The following is a 15,756-nucleotide window of genomic DNA, read 5'->3' on the forward strand; positions in this document are numbered from 1 at the left end:
CTGTGCCCACTATGTCACAACATTAAACATTTTAATCACTTTCAGCCAGTAATCCATAAGAAATGTTTCATCCTTTCTAAGAAATAACTTTTATTTTATCTAAACTTGTTCTTTGGAAACAGTTACAGCTACATTTACAGCACACATGTTTGTTTGTTTTTTATTCTTCTGCAACATGCAGTGATGTAAATAATAGACTTTGAAGTCAAAGTCTTTATCATCACCCAATGTTTATATTTCACAGGTCTTTCTGTATTGGAAAGGTGCACAGCAAATCACTGGAGTTAAATATTCTGGAGTTAGGCATAAAAGTGCGCAAGAGTTACATTCCGGGAGTTTATTTTTCACCTTATACTACAGTCAGTGTTGGGGAGTACTCTAAAGCGGTGTAATATTTAGGTGTTCATTCACTGGGTGCTAAGGAGTCTAATTCAACACATTGCTGGTGTTGTTTGCCTGTCGACCGTTACAGCGCCTATCTGTGTTTCTTTCTTGGACTCCGACATGTAGGAGGTAAAAATACTTTATTTACTTTGGAATTTTCTGTGAGTGTAGTGATGTTATTTATATATATATATTCAGTTACATGGATGCACAAGTAAAATATAAAGTTAACTAACTAGCACTACATGTGTTTTCTGTATGTTATGCTGATTTGGAGATAGCAGCTAGGCTAATGCTAGTCAAAAGTTAGCTAACTTACTTATCTTACTGTATTTTAAGATACACATTTCACGTTGTCAATGAAAACGTTTATTTCTATTTCTTAATTTTAACACTAACGTTTAATTTAACGTTAGCTAACTACAGTAATATTCTGTTTAGACTCATGGTAATGGCCGTATTTAACCAAAGAGAGGTGCAGCCTGCACTGATGAGATGTTGAGGTACCATTAACATCAGTTAGTTAGTCCTGCTGCACACTGAGACATGCACACAACCCTGTCTCCAGAACTGTAAAGACAAGGACACAGCAAACATGCAGTCACATTGTCTGCTAAACCAGCCTAGCTAAATAGATTTTAAGCAATATTTAGTGTGGACAGGCTAACTCAATGTAAGACAGTGTTCGTTGATTAAGTTATACACAGTTTACATAGAGTTACCATAAACAACCTCTTCTTCTTGTGTTGTGTTTCATAGTAGTAAAGGTATTTTTTTCCGTAGGTGGCCAAGATGTTGATAAAAGTAAAACACAGAGAGACAAAGAAATATGCAAAATTGGAAGAAGTCAGCTTCACAGATTTTGTGAGAGCAGGTAAGTTATGGTTTGTACTAAGTCATTAAAGAAGAAATGATAATGTTGTTATTAACTAAGTGATGATTTTACTTCAGTGCAGCAGAAGTTTCTCATACCAGAAAATGCAGCACTGAAAGTCACGGATGAGCAGGGTATAGAGGTGGATGAGGATATCTTTCCTGAACTTGCAGCAGTCAAAGAGGTGTGTTTTGTCATCTATACAGCTGAAGGTAAGTAAATATATGCTCTGATAGATTTTGAAGGATTTGATTTGTACAGTTACTCTTAAATAAACATTTTTAATTTGTCTAATATCCTGTGGTAACAATCACAAAATGCTGTTTTCATGGCTCAACAGTAAGTTGGATTTATCACATGCATTTCAGACATCCTGGAAACACAATCATCCAAGAAGCTGCGTGACTGCTCAGACCTAACACACTATGTGACACTCACACCTTGTGGTATGTAAATTGTATATTACCATAATAAAATACAAAATAACCATCTGTTCTCCTGGGAGAAAGTATAATTTAATCAAACCGTGCAATTTACTGGCCCTGTGTGCATAAATGGTATCTTTGTTGTGTTGTGTTTTTGATTGTATATACCTTGTATTCTAATATTTTTATTTGTCACCCTCAGATTTGACTGTCCTGAAGCAACATGTGGAAGAGCCCTCCTCTCCAAGTCTAACAGATACATTGTCTGTCTCAACCACCAGCAGTCAGAGCAGTGACACAAGTGATGCCGGACTTCAAATGGTTCAGCCTCTATTGGACAGCATACATGAAAGAAATGTAGATACAGTACTTAATTGACTTATACTTGACTCTTTAGTTGCCATTACTTGAAAAAGCTTAAACACGAAGATAAAACAGATTAGAGAAAAATAATTTAATATAGTATTTCATGTAGTTTGCTCTGCAACTGTAGTGTGTAATAAGACTTGCTCTCTCTCTCTCGCTCTCTCTCTGTTTTTGTTATGCATGTTAACCATGAAACGTGTTTCCATGATCAGTGTCCTGCTTTTCAGTTAAATGAAACCATTTTTAAGAAGATACTGGTCCTAGAAAGGGAGAAAGTAAGACATTTCAAATGTTTTGATGCCCAAATGTCATATGGGTGTGATTCACAATTTTATGTTCTGTGAGAGAGTTGCATTACTTAATTTGTTGGCTTGATGGAGACTTTACAGAGTCTTCCTCACGTTAACACTGCATTACAAGAAGTGCTTATTCTGTAGTCATTTTTTTTCCTTTAATTCTGTTTTTTTTTTTCTTTTCGCCCAATGTTAGGCCTTTCTGACCTCAACTGTTTAGCTGCCAGTAATGGTGGATATTACGCTATTACAGTACTGTTACACAGAATGTATGTTAATCCATGCAGCATTCATATTTGAATATGTTATTTTTGATAAATAAAATCCATACATTCATAATAATCACTATTGTGTTTTTGTAGTAATTTGCACCAAAAACCTAAAACTTTTTTCAATTGATGAGTAACACTACAAAAGAGTTAATATCAAACTTAACTCTAGTTATGAGTTAAATTTTACTCTATATGGTAGTAGAAATTTCACTCCGTGAGAGTTTAGTTTTAACTCCTATAAAGAGTTGAAAAATCAACTCCCGGAAAAGAGTTACTCTAACTCTGCACTAGAGTTCATTCGATGGTCACGCATGTACACTCAAATGTAGTTAATCTGAACTCCCTGAGAGTTTATTCCAAAGACCAGAATTTGCTGTGTGGAGAATGACAATGATCTGACAATCTGAAGTTACACAAAGAAAAATATATTTATATGTGGTTTTGTGGGTACAGAGAGAGACAGATTCTCTTTCACGCAGTGAAAACCTTGTGTGCTGTCCATGGTGCTGAAATAATAACAGTTTAATGAATTTAATACTTCACTGTTTGTTAGTCGTGTGCAATACTGTAAGATTTTGTATAGATCTGATACCAAGTAAATACAGGGCCTGTATCACTGATACTGATACCAGTACCAATACTTTTTAATAATTGCAGTACATCATCACAGTTGTTAATTCTGAATGAATTTAAATCACCTTTAAGACAGCCAGGTTGCCTCTCTGATGAATCTGCAGCAGTGCGTACAGGAGAGAAACAGAAAGTAAAGTATCAAGTTCATTATACACGTAAGGAGAGAGAACGTGTTGGTTGACCAGGAGGACTGAGAGACCATGACAGATACAATAAATTATAAATGAATTAATGTCTCCCTCTGTTGGCCAACAGCTGTAAACACACTCCAGTGATTGTACTTGGAAGCTGTGTTCAGAGTTTGACATGAGACATATGGGACGAGGAATATCCAACTGACACGTACCCTTATTTACCATAGGTGATTCACACTACCGTAACTCTTCGATCAGTTGTCCTACAGAGATGGTTACTGAAAGATGAGAAGACGTGCTTTGCAAAACTTTACAGTGTATCATTAGAATGCTCATGCAACAATGGTCCAATCACAGGGAAGAATTGATGACACAAGGAGCAGAGAGGTGGGTGTGAAGAAGTGGCAACACCCCAACGTGCCTGGAAATTTGTAATATAAAAAGGAGAACTTATGGAAAACTGAGTGGAATAGGCTCAAAAACTGTTTTGTACCAATTTAAAATAAACACAGTAAGATTTTAATACAAAGATGAACCATATTATCAGTCTTCCAGTGCTGACATTAAACCAAGAGCATGTCATTGTTTAATATAATTGCTGTTGATCTGGATGCTGGCAGTTCTCCAAATATCAAAATGTTCTGGGTTGGATTTTGTTGTTGACGTCGTTTGTGTTTGTGTTTGTGTTTGTGAGTCTTGAGTTTCGTTGAAACAATCTTTTTACGGACCTGAAACAAAACAGAACAAAAAAGACTTCAAAAGTGAAAAACAAAGAAATAATGGTGCCAAAGATGTGATGATGCTTTCTGACCTTTTACACTTTCATTCTTTAATCACACAGAACTGCATGTGTTTGAAATTTAAGAGGCTCATTATTTTATTCAGACACCACAACAGCAACAGAACGTAACTAAAGCCAGTCATATAAAAAGTGATTCAGCGCATCAGTTCAACTGGGCATCTTCCCAGTGTGCCAACTAATGTTTGTGCCGATGGATTGATTGAAGGGCCAATGCATACTGGCTGTAACGCTGCCATTTGATCACTTTGTGAAATCTCTTGTCTTTGCTGTGGAACGGAGTTTAGTAGTGAAGAAGTTGTGAAAATATGGAGCTGAAGAGCTGAGACAGAAAACATAAAATAAATTCAGTAAAATGTATCAAATTAATGACATGTTAGTTGTTGGTGCTGCTGTACCATGAAGTGGTTCTAGCAACAACCAGTAACCAGCCCTCACAGTCACAGGAGGCTGCTGCTGCTGCACCAGCCGAGAAGAAGTGGAGGGACAACAACAACAGAGTGAACAGACAGAGGAAGGTGAAATTAACGTGGTAAGAATATAATGGCAGGACATAATCATGAAGAAAAAGATTCAAGAATTCAAATAAAACAAATGGCTGCTGGATAACACCCTTATCCAGAGAAGAGCAGGTCACCACCATTAGACAGCCACTTTCTGCAGATGTGCTCGTGAATATCTGGACGGCAGGCTGCTGGAGCTTTTCTGCAAGAGTGGAGAGTGAAAATGATAAATTCATGCAAAGTAAAGACAAGCCTAATAATTGAATAATTGAAGTTTATTAAATAGTATGTTGTTTTTAAATTATATAGAAGCAGTAACTTTAACAACTGAATACATATTGAAAATACACAAAGCGAAGCAGCTGCTAAACAGTTCACTTAGACTGAATTCCCTGTTTACACAGAAAGATGTGATAGCAGGGATAAGATGTCACCATACATGGTCAGAGGGCCCGGTGGCACCAGTGTCCGGCAGCCTCGCCTCTGTCAGTGCGCCCCAGGGTGGCTGTGGCTACAATGTAGCTTGCCATCACCAGTGTTTGAATGTGTGTGTGAATGGTTGGATGACTGGATGTGTAAAGCGCTTTGGGGTCCTTAGGGACTAGTAAAGCACAATACAAATACAGGCCATTTACCATTTACCATGTACTCACTAGAGGTAATGTGTAATCAGACAGCAGATATCATGTTTACAGGATCTGCATCAGTTTTTATTCTGAATTATATAGCAGGTATTTATAAATAGCAGTTAAAGAACATCACAGAGGTTTTTAAAACAAGAAACAGCTGGAAGAGGAAGTGGATAGTCAGTAATTTGCATCCTCTGTGGTGTGATGAAAACAAGCTAAACCAGAGATTTAAAAACTTTGTATCTATCTCTGCTATCAGCTGTCAGCATCATGTTCTCTGAAAGACTTCAAATCAGCTTAAATTGTTCTTCCTCATTTTAGTTGTAGGCAAGAGAGAAAAAATACCACACCATAGTTTATTTATATAACACTTTAAAAACAACACATAACCGACCAAAGTGCTGTACAGCAGAAATATAAGAGGTACAATAAGAATAACAAATATAATAAATAAATAACAATAAAATAACAGTGTCAGTTAACCACTGAGTCAAAGGCCAGCAAATTTAAATCTGAATTTAAAAACCACTACTGATGTAGACGCTTAATGTGGAAAGGGAGATCATTTCAAAGCTTTGGGGCCACAATAGAGAACGCTCGGCAAGTTTCAGCCGTGATTTAGGGACTGAGAGCAACAGCTGCTCAGCTGACTGGAGTGAACGAGGGGAGACGAAGGGCTTCAGCAGATCAGACAAATATACAGGTGCCAGACAATTTAAGGATTTAAAAACCAGTAAAGGGATTTTAAAATAGATTTTAAATTCAAATTGGAAGTCAGTATATGGAGACCAATTCTTTTACCAATTAAAATCATGCCACAGCATTTTGCACCAGTTGCAGGTGTTATGGAAGTTTTCATGCAGACAACAGAGAGCAGCTAACATCCTTTAATTAAAAAAAAAACATGTGAGAGAGAGAGAGAGGGACCAGCAGAGTCTCTCTCCCGATCAGCCCTGGGTTTATAAGGAACTCAGGTGCCTGATGGAACTTTCCAGTCAAACCTCCAGATCCTGACAGAATCCTTCCACTGACATGACGGCTGCGACACACCTGCACCAGGACAAACCTCCACCCGACCCACTCCTGTTAAACAGGTGAAAATAGATTTAAGAGCAACAGGACTTAGTGCTGCTGAGTCTTTGATTTTATTTATTTTCTATTGTGTTTTACTTGCATCTGTTTGAAAGAGTGAATGTAAACAAAAAAGACAATTTTATTTTATATGCTGGAATATGCAGCAAATAGGTTTACATGTTAAACAAATTTCTTCCAGTCAGAAAATGTTGCATATAATTTAATTTTTGCTTCCTGCAATGTGCATAAAGTTAAAAGATTAAAACTCATTAAACTAATTAAGTTTTAAAAAGAGACTTTTTTCATTTGATTACATGTTATATGATCAATTATGCAGAAAAAACCAAAACATCAAATAGCCTTAAAAACTTAAAATCATCCAGGTGATTGTCAGTTTTCCTTTTTTGCATTAAATTGCTAATTTATCTGTTTGGCTGGATGTTACAGAAATGGTTCCCACACCTGTCATTACAATGTTAAAGCTCGGCTCCAACCAGTCTGCTGGACTCTGCAGTATCACAGTAGTGATGCGCAAATCATGAACGAATCGTTCAATACTCGAGAATCACTTTACTGACTCATGAATCATGATTCACAAGCCCAACTGACTCACTGACTCATCCCTGTTGCTGTTAGCAGCAATATATCTAGCTTATAATTCAAATTGTGGAGAAAAACACAACATCCAGTATCTTAACAAAAAAATTTCTACTCTGAACTGGAAGAAAAAACCTTGAGTAGAAGCTCACATCACACACAGCTCAGTGGACATTTAGATGAGAAAATATATATTTACCATCACTATATCACAGTAAACTGCTCCATCCAGGATTATTAACTTTGGTCTGTTTGTGATGAAGACGCCTGCAGAACATCCCATAAATCATTCAGTGAGGTCAACATCACCATCTTCACTGAGAACAGAGCTGTGGTCTGCAGAGGCAACAACCATGTTACCACAAATAAAGCTTCTAAAAACTTAACACTGTGTAAGTATTGGAGCATGTTTTAAATTATTTTGTTGAGCAATTTGTTTGATAATTTACTTTAACATGATTCTGATAAGATTTCGCACGTCCTTCGTATGTATGAAGAAAATGTTTTTACATGTACTTGCTTTTTGAAAATGTGTTTCCAGGCTTCATTAAATCTGATCCTGAGCATAAAGACTCATCACAACCACTCGCTGTGATAGTCAGAGTTACTGCAGTTTGTGTGTTTCTGTGTGGATGTTTGTCATTGTTCAAAGGACTGTTTCTGCATCTTCTTTGAGTCTCTTATGAGAATGAGGATGTCATTCAGTCATATGAGGAGAATTAATTCAATTCAATTCAATTCAATTTTATTTATATAGCGCCAAATCACAACAAAAGTCGCCTCAAGGCGCTTCATAGATACAGAGAAAAACCCAACAATCATATGATCCCCTATGAGCAAGCACTTTGGCGACAGTGGGAAGGAAAAACTCCCTTTTAACAGGAAGAAACCTCCGGCAGAACCAGGCTCAGGGAGGGGCGGCCATCTGCTGCGACCGGTTGATTCACTGTTAGACGGTTTTGACCAGGCACGTGCAGAGGGGGGGGGGCTAGAGGGGCTTGAGCACCCGCCCCTTTCCTGATGGGTGCCCAAGGTGTCCTTTTGTTGAGGCAACTTTTTAAAAAAAAATTATTATTATTATTTTTTTAATGTGTGTGTGCGTGCGGAGTCCTGTTTGTGCCCCTCAACAATAATATTTAACTATTAATCACAGTTTTGCTAAATACAAGGATCTGGCTTGCATCAGTCACATGATCACTATTAACCAATGATCGCCCTTGACGGCAGAACGCGCTGGTTACGAGCCGGGAACGAGCTCACAAAGAGCACGCATATTTGTTGCGGTCCGGAGCTGTAGGAGAAACACAAGTTAACTCAGAGATACAGACTGATGTGACAAAACCAGTAAGTAGGTGTACAGCGTACACTGTAGTGTGTAGCACACAGGAGTATTAGCTTATTACGTACACGTTGGTAAGCTGTCTTGTTGCAACTGACGAACTGAAACAAACGAGCGTGCTGTGTGTGCAACAGCGCGACAAACATTACCTGTCCTTTTATTAACTGCACAAGTAGTGCTGGTCATAGCTGCTGGCTACCTGGCTGTCATGGGTCTGTAGCTCTGTCACCGTTTTAGGGAACATATTTAGTTTTAAAGTATTTAGAAACATATTTAGTTTTAAAGTAAGTTTCCGGGCTTTTCCTGCTTTTCTGGAGGGATTATATTTCACTAAAAAACGATCTAATATGCATGTCCACATAATTATGCATTATTATAATATTTTAAAAAACACACGCTGTATTTTAAAAAACATACATTAAGAAGCAGATTATATTAGATTTATATTTTAAATAAGACAAAATTTGGATTTTACAACAGTAAAATTATTGTATCTCTACAGTTTAAAAATGTAATAAGCTTTGCCCCTGCACAGAGTGGATAGTGAAACAAATGGAATCATCATAATGACATTATTTCATATTTATTACTTCCCCCTCCTCATTGCTTTATTATTGTAGCTCTAGTAATAAATAATAATGTAAGGATTCTGGATCAGCACCATGATGCCCATAGTATATACAGTATTCTGAAGAAGGTCTAAAATGTCACTGTGTGTGCGTGCATGTGTGTGTTTTATTTAGATGGATTTTTAAAAAAAATATTACTCATGATATAACATTGTCCAGACAAGCCTGGTAAGGACATGAGGAGGAAACAGTAGGAGCTGTGTGAGGCTACTAAAGGCAGTGCTATAACATTTTTCTGTCATCATTTTATTATAGATTAAGTCCAAGAGTTGTTAGGTGTGGATAATTAAATTATAGTTCATTGCAATAGCAAGTTGTGCCTTGTTCTCAGATGGACAGCAAGTGGAGAGTGATATATGAAATGATGGGATGGAAGGAAGAAGAGAAGCAAAGAGTGATTCACAGGCAGAGCCTAAATTATTTCTCACAGTTTTTTGTGTCCTTATGGTTCCAAGCGCTGTCACCAATCTTTGCATTTTGTTATTATCTCATGACACTTGTTTAATCAGCTACCATCTCTCCTATGGACTTTTTAATGTCTACAGTCTCAGATCAACACAGCCCTGCCCTCCAGCACTATCAGCAGCAGGAGCAGCAGAAACCCCTCAACAGCAACATTGTACTGTGGCTGTAGCTCAGGTGGCAGAGCAGGTCAGCCACTAATCAGAAGGTCGGTGGCTCGATCCCAGGTTGCCTCCTGGCTGCATGCCAAATATCCTTGGGCAAGATACTAACCCCATGTTTGCCTACTGGTGGTGGTCAGAGGGCCCAGTGGCGCCAGTGTCCGGCAGCCTCGCCTCTGTCAGTGCGCCCCAGGGCAGCTGTGGCTACAATGTAGCTTGCTATCGCCTGTGTGTGAATGGGTGAATGACTGAATGTAGTGTAGTGTAAAGCGCTTAGGGGTCCTTAAGGACTAGAAAAGCGCTATACAAATGCAGGCCATTTACCATGTACCCATCAGGTAAAACATCGGTGACGTTTGCTTTGCCTTGTTGCCCATATTAGATTCTTGATGAATGTGTGTTGTTGTTATTCAGCCTGGTTCAATGTGCCCCTTTTTAACTTTGAGCACCCGCCCCTTTAAACCTCTCTGCACAGCCCTGGTTTTGACTGTGGATCAGTGACTGCTTATTGCACCAGCATGCATCTACTATTATATCACTATCATTAGCTTACAGCTTTAAGTGTTTAAGGTATGTGCTAACTAAAAATAAAGACAATATGATAATTTATTAAATGTAAATGAAATTTGCAGATTGTTTCGGTGAAGTTTAATAAACTCAGCCGTCTGCTCCTTGCTATCTAAAATATAACAGGACACCGGAGTATCTCGAGCATCTCACACTTCTGATATTCAGTTGTCTGCTTAACGTTTATTCAGCTGTGTAAAAACTTTAATCTCAGCCAAACCAATTTACTGAGGACAAATAAAACACTGAAAAAAAATCAAACAATAACATTTTTAAGTTATCTAAGTCACTTATATATCATGTTTAACCTGAGTAGCCAAAGATGGCGGTGGGTTTGAAAACAATTTGCTGGGTGTCCAGTGTTCTCACCGGCTCCAGTGAGCCTTGAACCCCGGCTAGCTATCAAGCTGGTGGGTAACAGACATCTCCGAAAACGTCGGTAAGCTTTTGAAAATATGTGATGTTTGGAAAAAACAAGCAGATATTTGAAGTTTACACAGCTACATTCTCACCTGAAAATATGTTACACGTTTATTTTGTGACCCAGAAAGAATAATAAGAGTAATATTAAAACTAAGTAGCTGCCGCCATTGCTGGAAACTGAGCTGGGCTACGCTATGAATTCTGGGAAGGATACACCTGACCCATCCTTCAAATCTGGGGAAATGAAGGGCGCACTTGTCTGAGTCTTCTAATTTGGACAGTCTTTGTCGTGTTGCTCTAACATAATCGGCCTACTAATGCTGGCGCAGGAGGATGCGGACACAGCTACGATACCGGACACAGCTTCTTCTTCTTCGGGGTTTAACAGCAGCTGGCATCCTTCTTCATGCAGTGCTGCCATCTTCTGTTTCAGTCCGTTATTACACTCTTAAATCCTACTACTTATTCCTGCGTCTTTTGGGATCTTATAAAACTTCAAATGACGCGTTGACTATTGAATTAGAGTTTAATAGTCTAAATAATCGTGAGTAATCGACTAATCGTGGCAGCCCTACTCTCAACACACAAAGTGATTTTTAACTGAATGTAACAAATGAAATTTTGTCATGAATCATTATTTAAATGGGCAATCATGACTCAAGAGTTGGCAGTTCGTCTTGTAATCAGAAGGTTGCCGGTTCGAGCCCTGGCTCCGACAGTCTCGGTCGTTGTGTCCTTGGGCAAGACACTTAACCTACCGCCTACTGGTGATGGTCAGAGGGGCTGATGGCGCAATATGGCAGCCTCGCTTCTGTCAGTCTGCCCCAGGGCAGCTGTGGCTACAACTGTAGCTGCCTCCACCAATGTGTGAATGAATAGTGGAAGCGCTTTGAGGTTCCCAAATAGTGCTATATAAATGCAACCCATTATTTTTAAACCTTGTAGCTGCCAACACAAACATGAAGATTACTCTGCTGTCTGTTTACATCTGCACCTGTCCATCAATAAAAAATATTATTTTTCTTGTTATTGATTAAAATCATTTTGCTTTGCTTCAGTTCAAAGGTCCAGTCAATTATTTCCTGTTTAGTGTCACAACAAATCTTGAGAAACCTCCAACACAAAAGTGAGATGTGCATCATCCCGTGGCTTTATTTAGTCTTGCATGTTACTGAGACTGTGTAACCATTTATTTCAGTGCTCATTCTAACAGCTGGACACAGTTCAGCAAAGCAGAAACACACACACACAGTTAATATTCAGCCATTTATTTTTAGAATGATCTGAAAATCATTTAATTCTTTTACTATTCATCACTGAACTCATTTATAGAGTTTTATCATATATTTGTGTTCTTCAGTGTAGTACTGAGCTTACATTAGAGAAACACTGTGTCATGTTTTTACTGTATTTGACTTATTCCGTCTGGTTTTTTGTTTTCCTTCGTCTTCTTTGTTTAGATGTATTTCAAGTTTCTGATTGGCCAGCATGGCTTTGGGACCAGTGTTATACTGCCATGTTTGGGTTTGATGTGCTCTGACAGCACTTGAGTTGACTTTTGTAATTTCTATGTGTTTGCACTCTGCTCGTCAGCTTAAGCAGTACACACCATACAGACTTTGATAGATTGTCTTTTACCAGAAATTTTTAACATCACCTGATGAGTTAGTTTGATTGTTTGTTTGTTTGTTTTTTTGCCTCTTTTTAAACGCTACTTGCTGATGTCATGGTCCTGACTCATTGACACAGTTTTAAACATTTAAACACTTTTAAATTATTGTTTATTATTAGTTATTACTTTCATTTTTGATTATTATTCAGTGCTCTGCTCTATGTTCCTGTAAACTTTTTTTAATCAATCACAATTTGTTTCCTTTGAAACTGAGCTACACCTCATGGTCATGTCGAACTACAGTGACTGAGACCACTGATGTGTCCACAGAGTTTTTTCTGCTGTGTTACATCAACTGAACATCAGGATTGTTTTTCATAGACTACAATACAATCACACTTCAACCAGAGGAGTCGCCACCTGCTGGCCATTACAGGTTTGAATAAAACCATCCTTATTAATCACTTTGAGCTGTAAGGTTTGTTAGCATAATATAAAACTGTTTTTTGGTTCTATTAGGTTTGTATTAAAGGAACTTTAGCTTTAGTTTCACTGACTGTGGATCACAGCAGGATGGTTCACTTCTTAATAAAGACACATGATTGGTGGAAAATACTGTCTGAATATTTCTGTGTGGTATAACTGTTGGTGACCACATAGTTGTAGGCTCATCTGCACCATCTTTGTACTTATAAATAACATTGATCTCATTTTTTGCATCACCCTGCAGAAATAAAATGAAGAAGAACAGTTGAAACTAAATCTGTGACGTCCTGCAGATGACATCATGTTTTAGACCTGATAAGTGACAGCAAAGAGGTATTATAAGAAGACTATGAGACAAATAACAGACAGAATACAGAGCAACAATTTAGGATGTTTATTGTACTACTATCAGATATACAAGTGTTTACCAACCAGTCCTGATATCTGGATTCTGTTTTTGAGTTTCCACAACAACTTATTTGTTTTTTTAAATTTTTTTTTAAAAAGTACAAACTATAATAAAAACTTTAAACAAGGAGCATGTGCTGGTAATCTTTTAGAGTTAATTCAGTCATATTATAGGTAACACAGCACAGTATCTTCTTATGTATTTTTCTACACATAGTTAAATTTGTTTTAAATTTGGATAGAACAGTGGCAATATAATGTCCCCGTAAGTGGATATCAGGCCCTTGTAGAGCAAACTTTTGTATTTTGGTCTAGACAACCCAAAATGTGATGTCCACATATGTGGACGCCAGGTCCTAGGAGGTTAATGAGAGCAGGTACACGGATTCTGCACGAAGACATAAACACAAAGCACAGAACCGCGGACGCATCAGAATCAGCGAGATGTCGCCTTTCTCACCTGAAGGCACGGACACGGACGGTCTGGGCTGAAAGCCAACAGCTCTGATTTTGGTGCGTTGGCGGGCTCTGTGTTTACGTCCTTTTTGCGCTAGATTCTGAAGCTGCAGGTTTTTTCTCTCTCCAAACAATATTGACTGAACCAGCAGCAAAAGAAGATCCAAACTACACTTCACATAAACAGCGTTAACGCGTTATGAAATCCGTCTTACTTTTGCTGTTCATTTCTGCTGTTCAATACTGAACAACTTTTTAAAATTATGCAAAATTGCAAAATGCTTTGTGTCTCTAATAAAACCTCTGTAACTCTGCTCTGCTTCACTTCAGCAGCATCAGGTAATGTCCATATGTTGATTAGTGGTTCTCTTTTGTTTTTGATCCACTGCAGAATATTTTTTAAGACCATCTGCGCAGAGGGGGGAAGGGGCTTGTTCTTGTTTTTTTTTATGAGATGTTTTGGTTTGTTAAGTTTGTTAAGCTGTTAAGACCGTAAAAACATGATTGTTGGGCTTCATTTCTGTACCCAACTGTAGCTTTAAGATGAGCAAGGAAATAACAATTAGCTAATGTCACTCATGAGACTAGTGTCATTACACTTTGGTTATGTAAACATAATATGGCCAATATTATATTTATCCATCCATCCATTTGCTTCCACTTATCCCTTTCAGGGTCGCAGGAGGTACTGGAGCCTATCCCAGCTGTCATAGAGTGAGATGCAGGGTATACCCTGGACAGGTCGTCAGTCTGTTGCAGACAGATTATAATAATATAATTAATTATTATATTAATTATAATTTATTACAGCAAAGAGCCTGAACTGTGCCAAATACTGAGCTTCAGTAAAGATTCAACTTGCATTTATTTATATTTCTCATCACTTTATATCTTCACTCAAAGACAAGTATCTTTTACACTGTATTATACGTAAGAGACAGATATTGTTCTTTTAATATGTTGGCATGACTAAATCTGTATGAATGCTTACAAATATGGGTAAAAAGAAAGTTTGCAGGCTGTGATAACTGTTTCTGATAAAATGAAGAGTAGACTGATATATGAAATATTCCTTTATTGGGTGAGAAAATCAGACCATGTCATAACTGCTTTAAGTCATACAGAATAGATATCAGAGCCTTAAACAGGCTGACTTCTGCTAAATGGGTCAAACTGGGCAGAAAGTAAACAAACACATAACATCCTTATAGAATATGATGTAACACTATAGATTAACTTACCTCAGAATATATAAAGCATATAAACAATTACAGCAATATGATGCAACAAACACAGCAGTACTACTAATCCAAAATACTTAAAAAATATGGACATTATATTTAGGTCCATTCTGCTGCTGCACTGTCCACTTGTCTTCCACTATGGCATTCATTTCTTTGGTTCATTTTCACAGTTAACCAAACCAACAAAAAATGTGTCACCGTGATGATGATCAATGATCATTTTTTCTTTTCCTCTTTACTTTTTGAGAAGCATTGCTTCTCAAAGTGGTTCTTCCCGTGGCATGCTGAGCATGTTCTACCATGGGCTGGACACTGTTTGGGCATGTGCTTCAGGCCACAGCACTTGCAATTCAACATCCTGCTGTCAGTTTGCAGCAGTGTGCGTTTCCGTCTTGGACTGGAAACAGCTCCCACAGTAGTGCTGTCATTGACGGCAGTGGCACCCATTTCACTGAAAGTCCAAACATGCTGTTGTGACAACTCGCATGCTTGACAAATCTGTATAGCTCCTTCTAGTAAAAGGTCTGTTTCTCTCAGTAGCCGTTCTCTGACTTTTCTGTCCACCATGCCAAAAGCAATTTGGTCACAGATCATTGAGTGACGCAGCATAGCAAAGCTTTACACTTCAGGTCAGTTAAAAAGCTGTCAAATGACTCGCGTAACTGCTGAATCCTCAAGCAAAAAATGTATCTGTCATATGTCTCATTCTTCTTAGGAGAGCAAAGCATGAAACATTTCCATGACAACATCAAACTTTATCACCTGGCACATCGTATACATCTCTTACCAAATGCATTGTACACTTGCACAGCTTGGGGCCCTGCTACTGTAAGCAGTAACGCCACATTTCTTGCAGAAAGATGGCGACGTTTCCCGTCAGCTTCAAACTCTCTGGTAGTTTGATCCATTATTGTCGTCCACCTCAGCTTAGATTTACTCCTAGTACCATGTTTTGTTTGTCTCCTTATTTATGAAGAATGAGTCTT

At 38.0% G+C, this 15,756-nt stretch overlaps 2 protein-coding genes across 4 annotated transcripts in view; one reads left to right on the top strand and one right to left on the bottom strand.

Moving 5' to 3' along the window:
* The window catches only part of LOC146674660 (titin-like), a 414,653-nt gene that overhangs the window by 126,329 nt on the left and 272,568 nt on the right, over window positions 1-15,756 (bottom strand). The gene's annotated exons all lie outside the window — the stretch shown is intronic.
* LOC146674663 (uncharacterized) lies at window positions 276-2,571 on the top strand. Of its 3 annotated transcripts, none has more exons than XM_085397468.1 (5): window positions 276-513; window positions 1,168-1,258; window positions 1,336-1,470; window positions 1,627-1,704; window positions 1,886-2,569. In XM_085397468.1, exons 2-5 carry the CDS (start codon window positions 1,177-1,179, stop codon window positions 2,059-2,061), a joined length of 471 nt encoding a protein of 156 aa, XP_085253594.1. In that variant the 5' UTR covers window positions 276-513; window positions 1,168-1,176; the 3' UTR covers window positions 2,062-2,569. The 3 variants fall into 3 exon arrangements, with proteins under 3 accessions (XP_085253594.1, XP_085253611.1, XP_085253603.1); XM_085397485.1 differs by having other exon boundaries at window positions 464-506; window positions 1,886-2,571; XM_085397477.1 differs by lacking the exon at window positions 276-513 and adding an exon at window positions 906-1,057 and having other exon boundaries at window positions 1,886-2,571.

Source organism: Rhamphochromis longiceps, linkage group LG3 (genome assembly GCF_057381845.1).
Source record: "Rhamphochromis longiceps isolate RC_006_pf linkage group LG3, R_longiceps_female_GT1.1, whole genome shotgun sequence".
NCBI lineage: Eukaryota > Metazoa > Chordata > Actinopteri > Cichliformes > Cichlidae > Rhamphochromis > Rhamphochromis longiceps.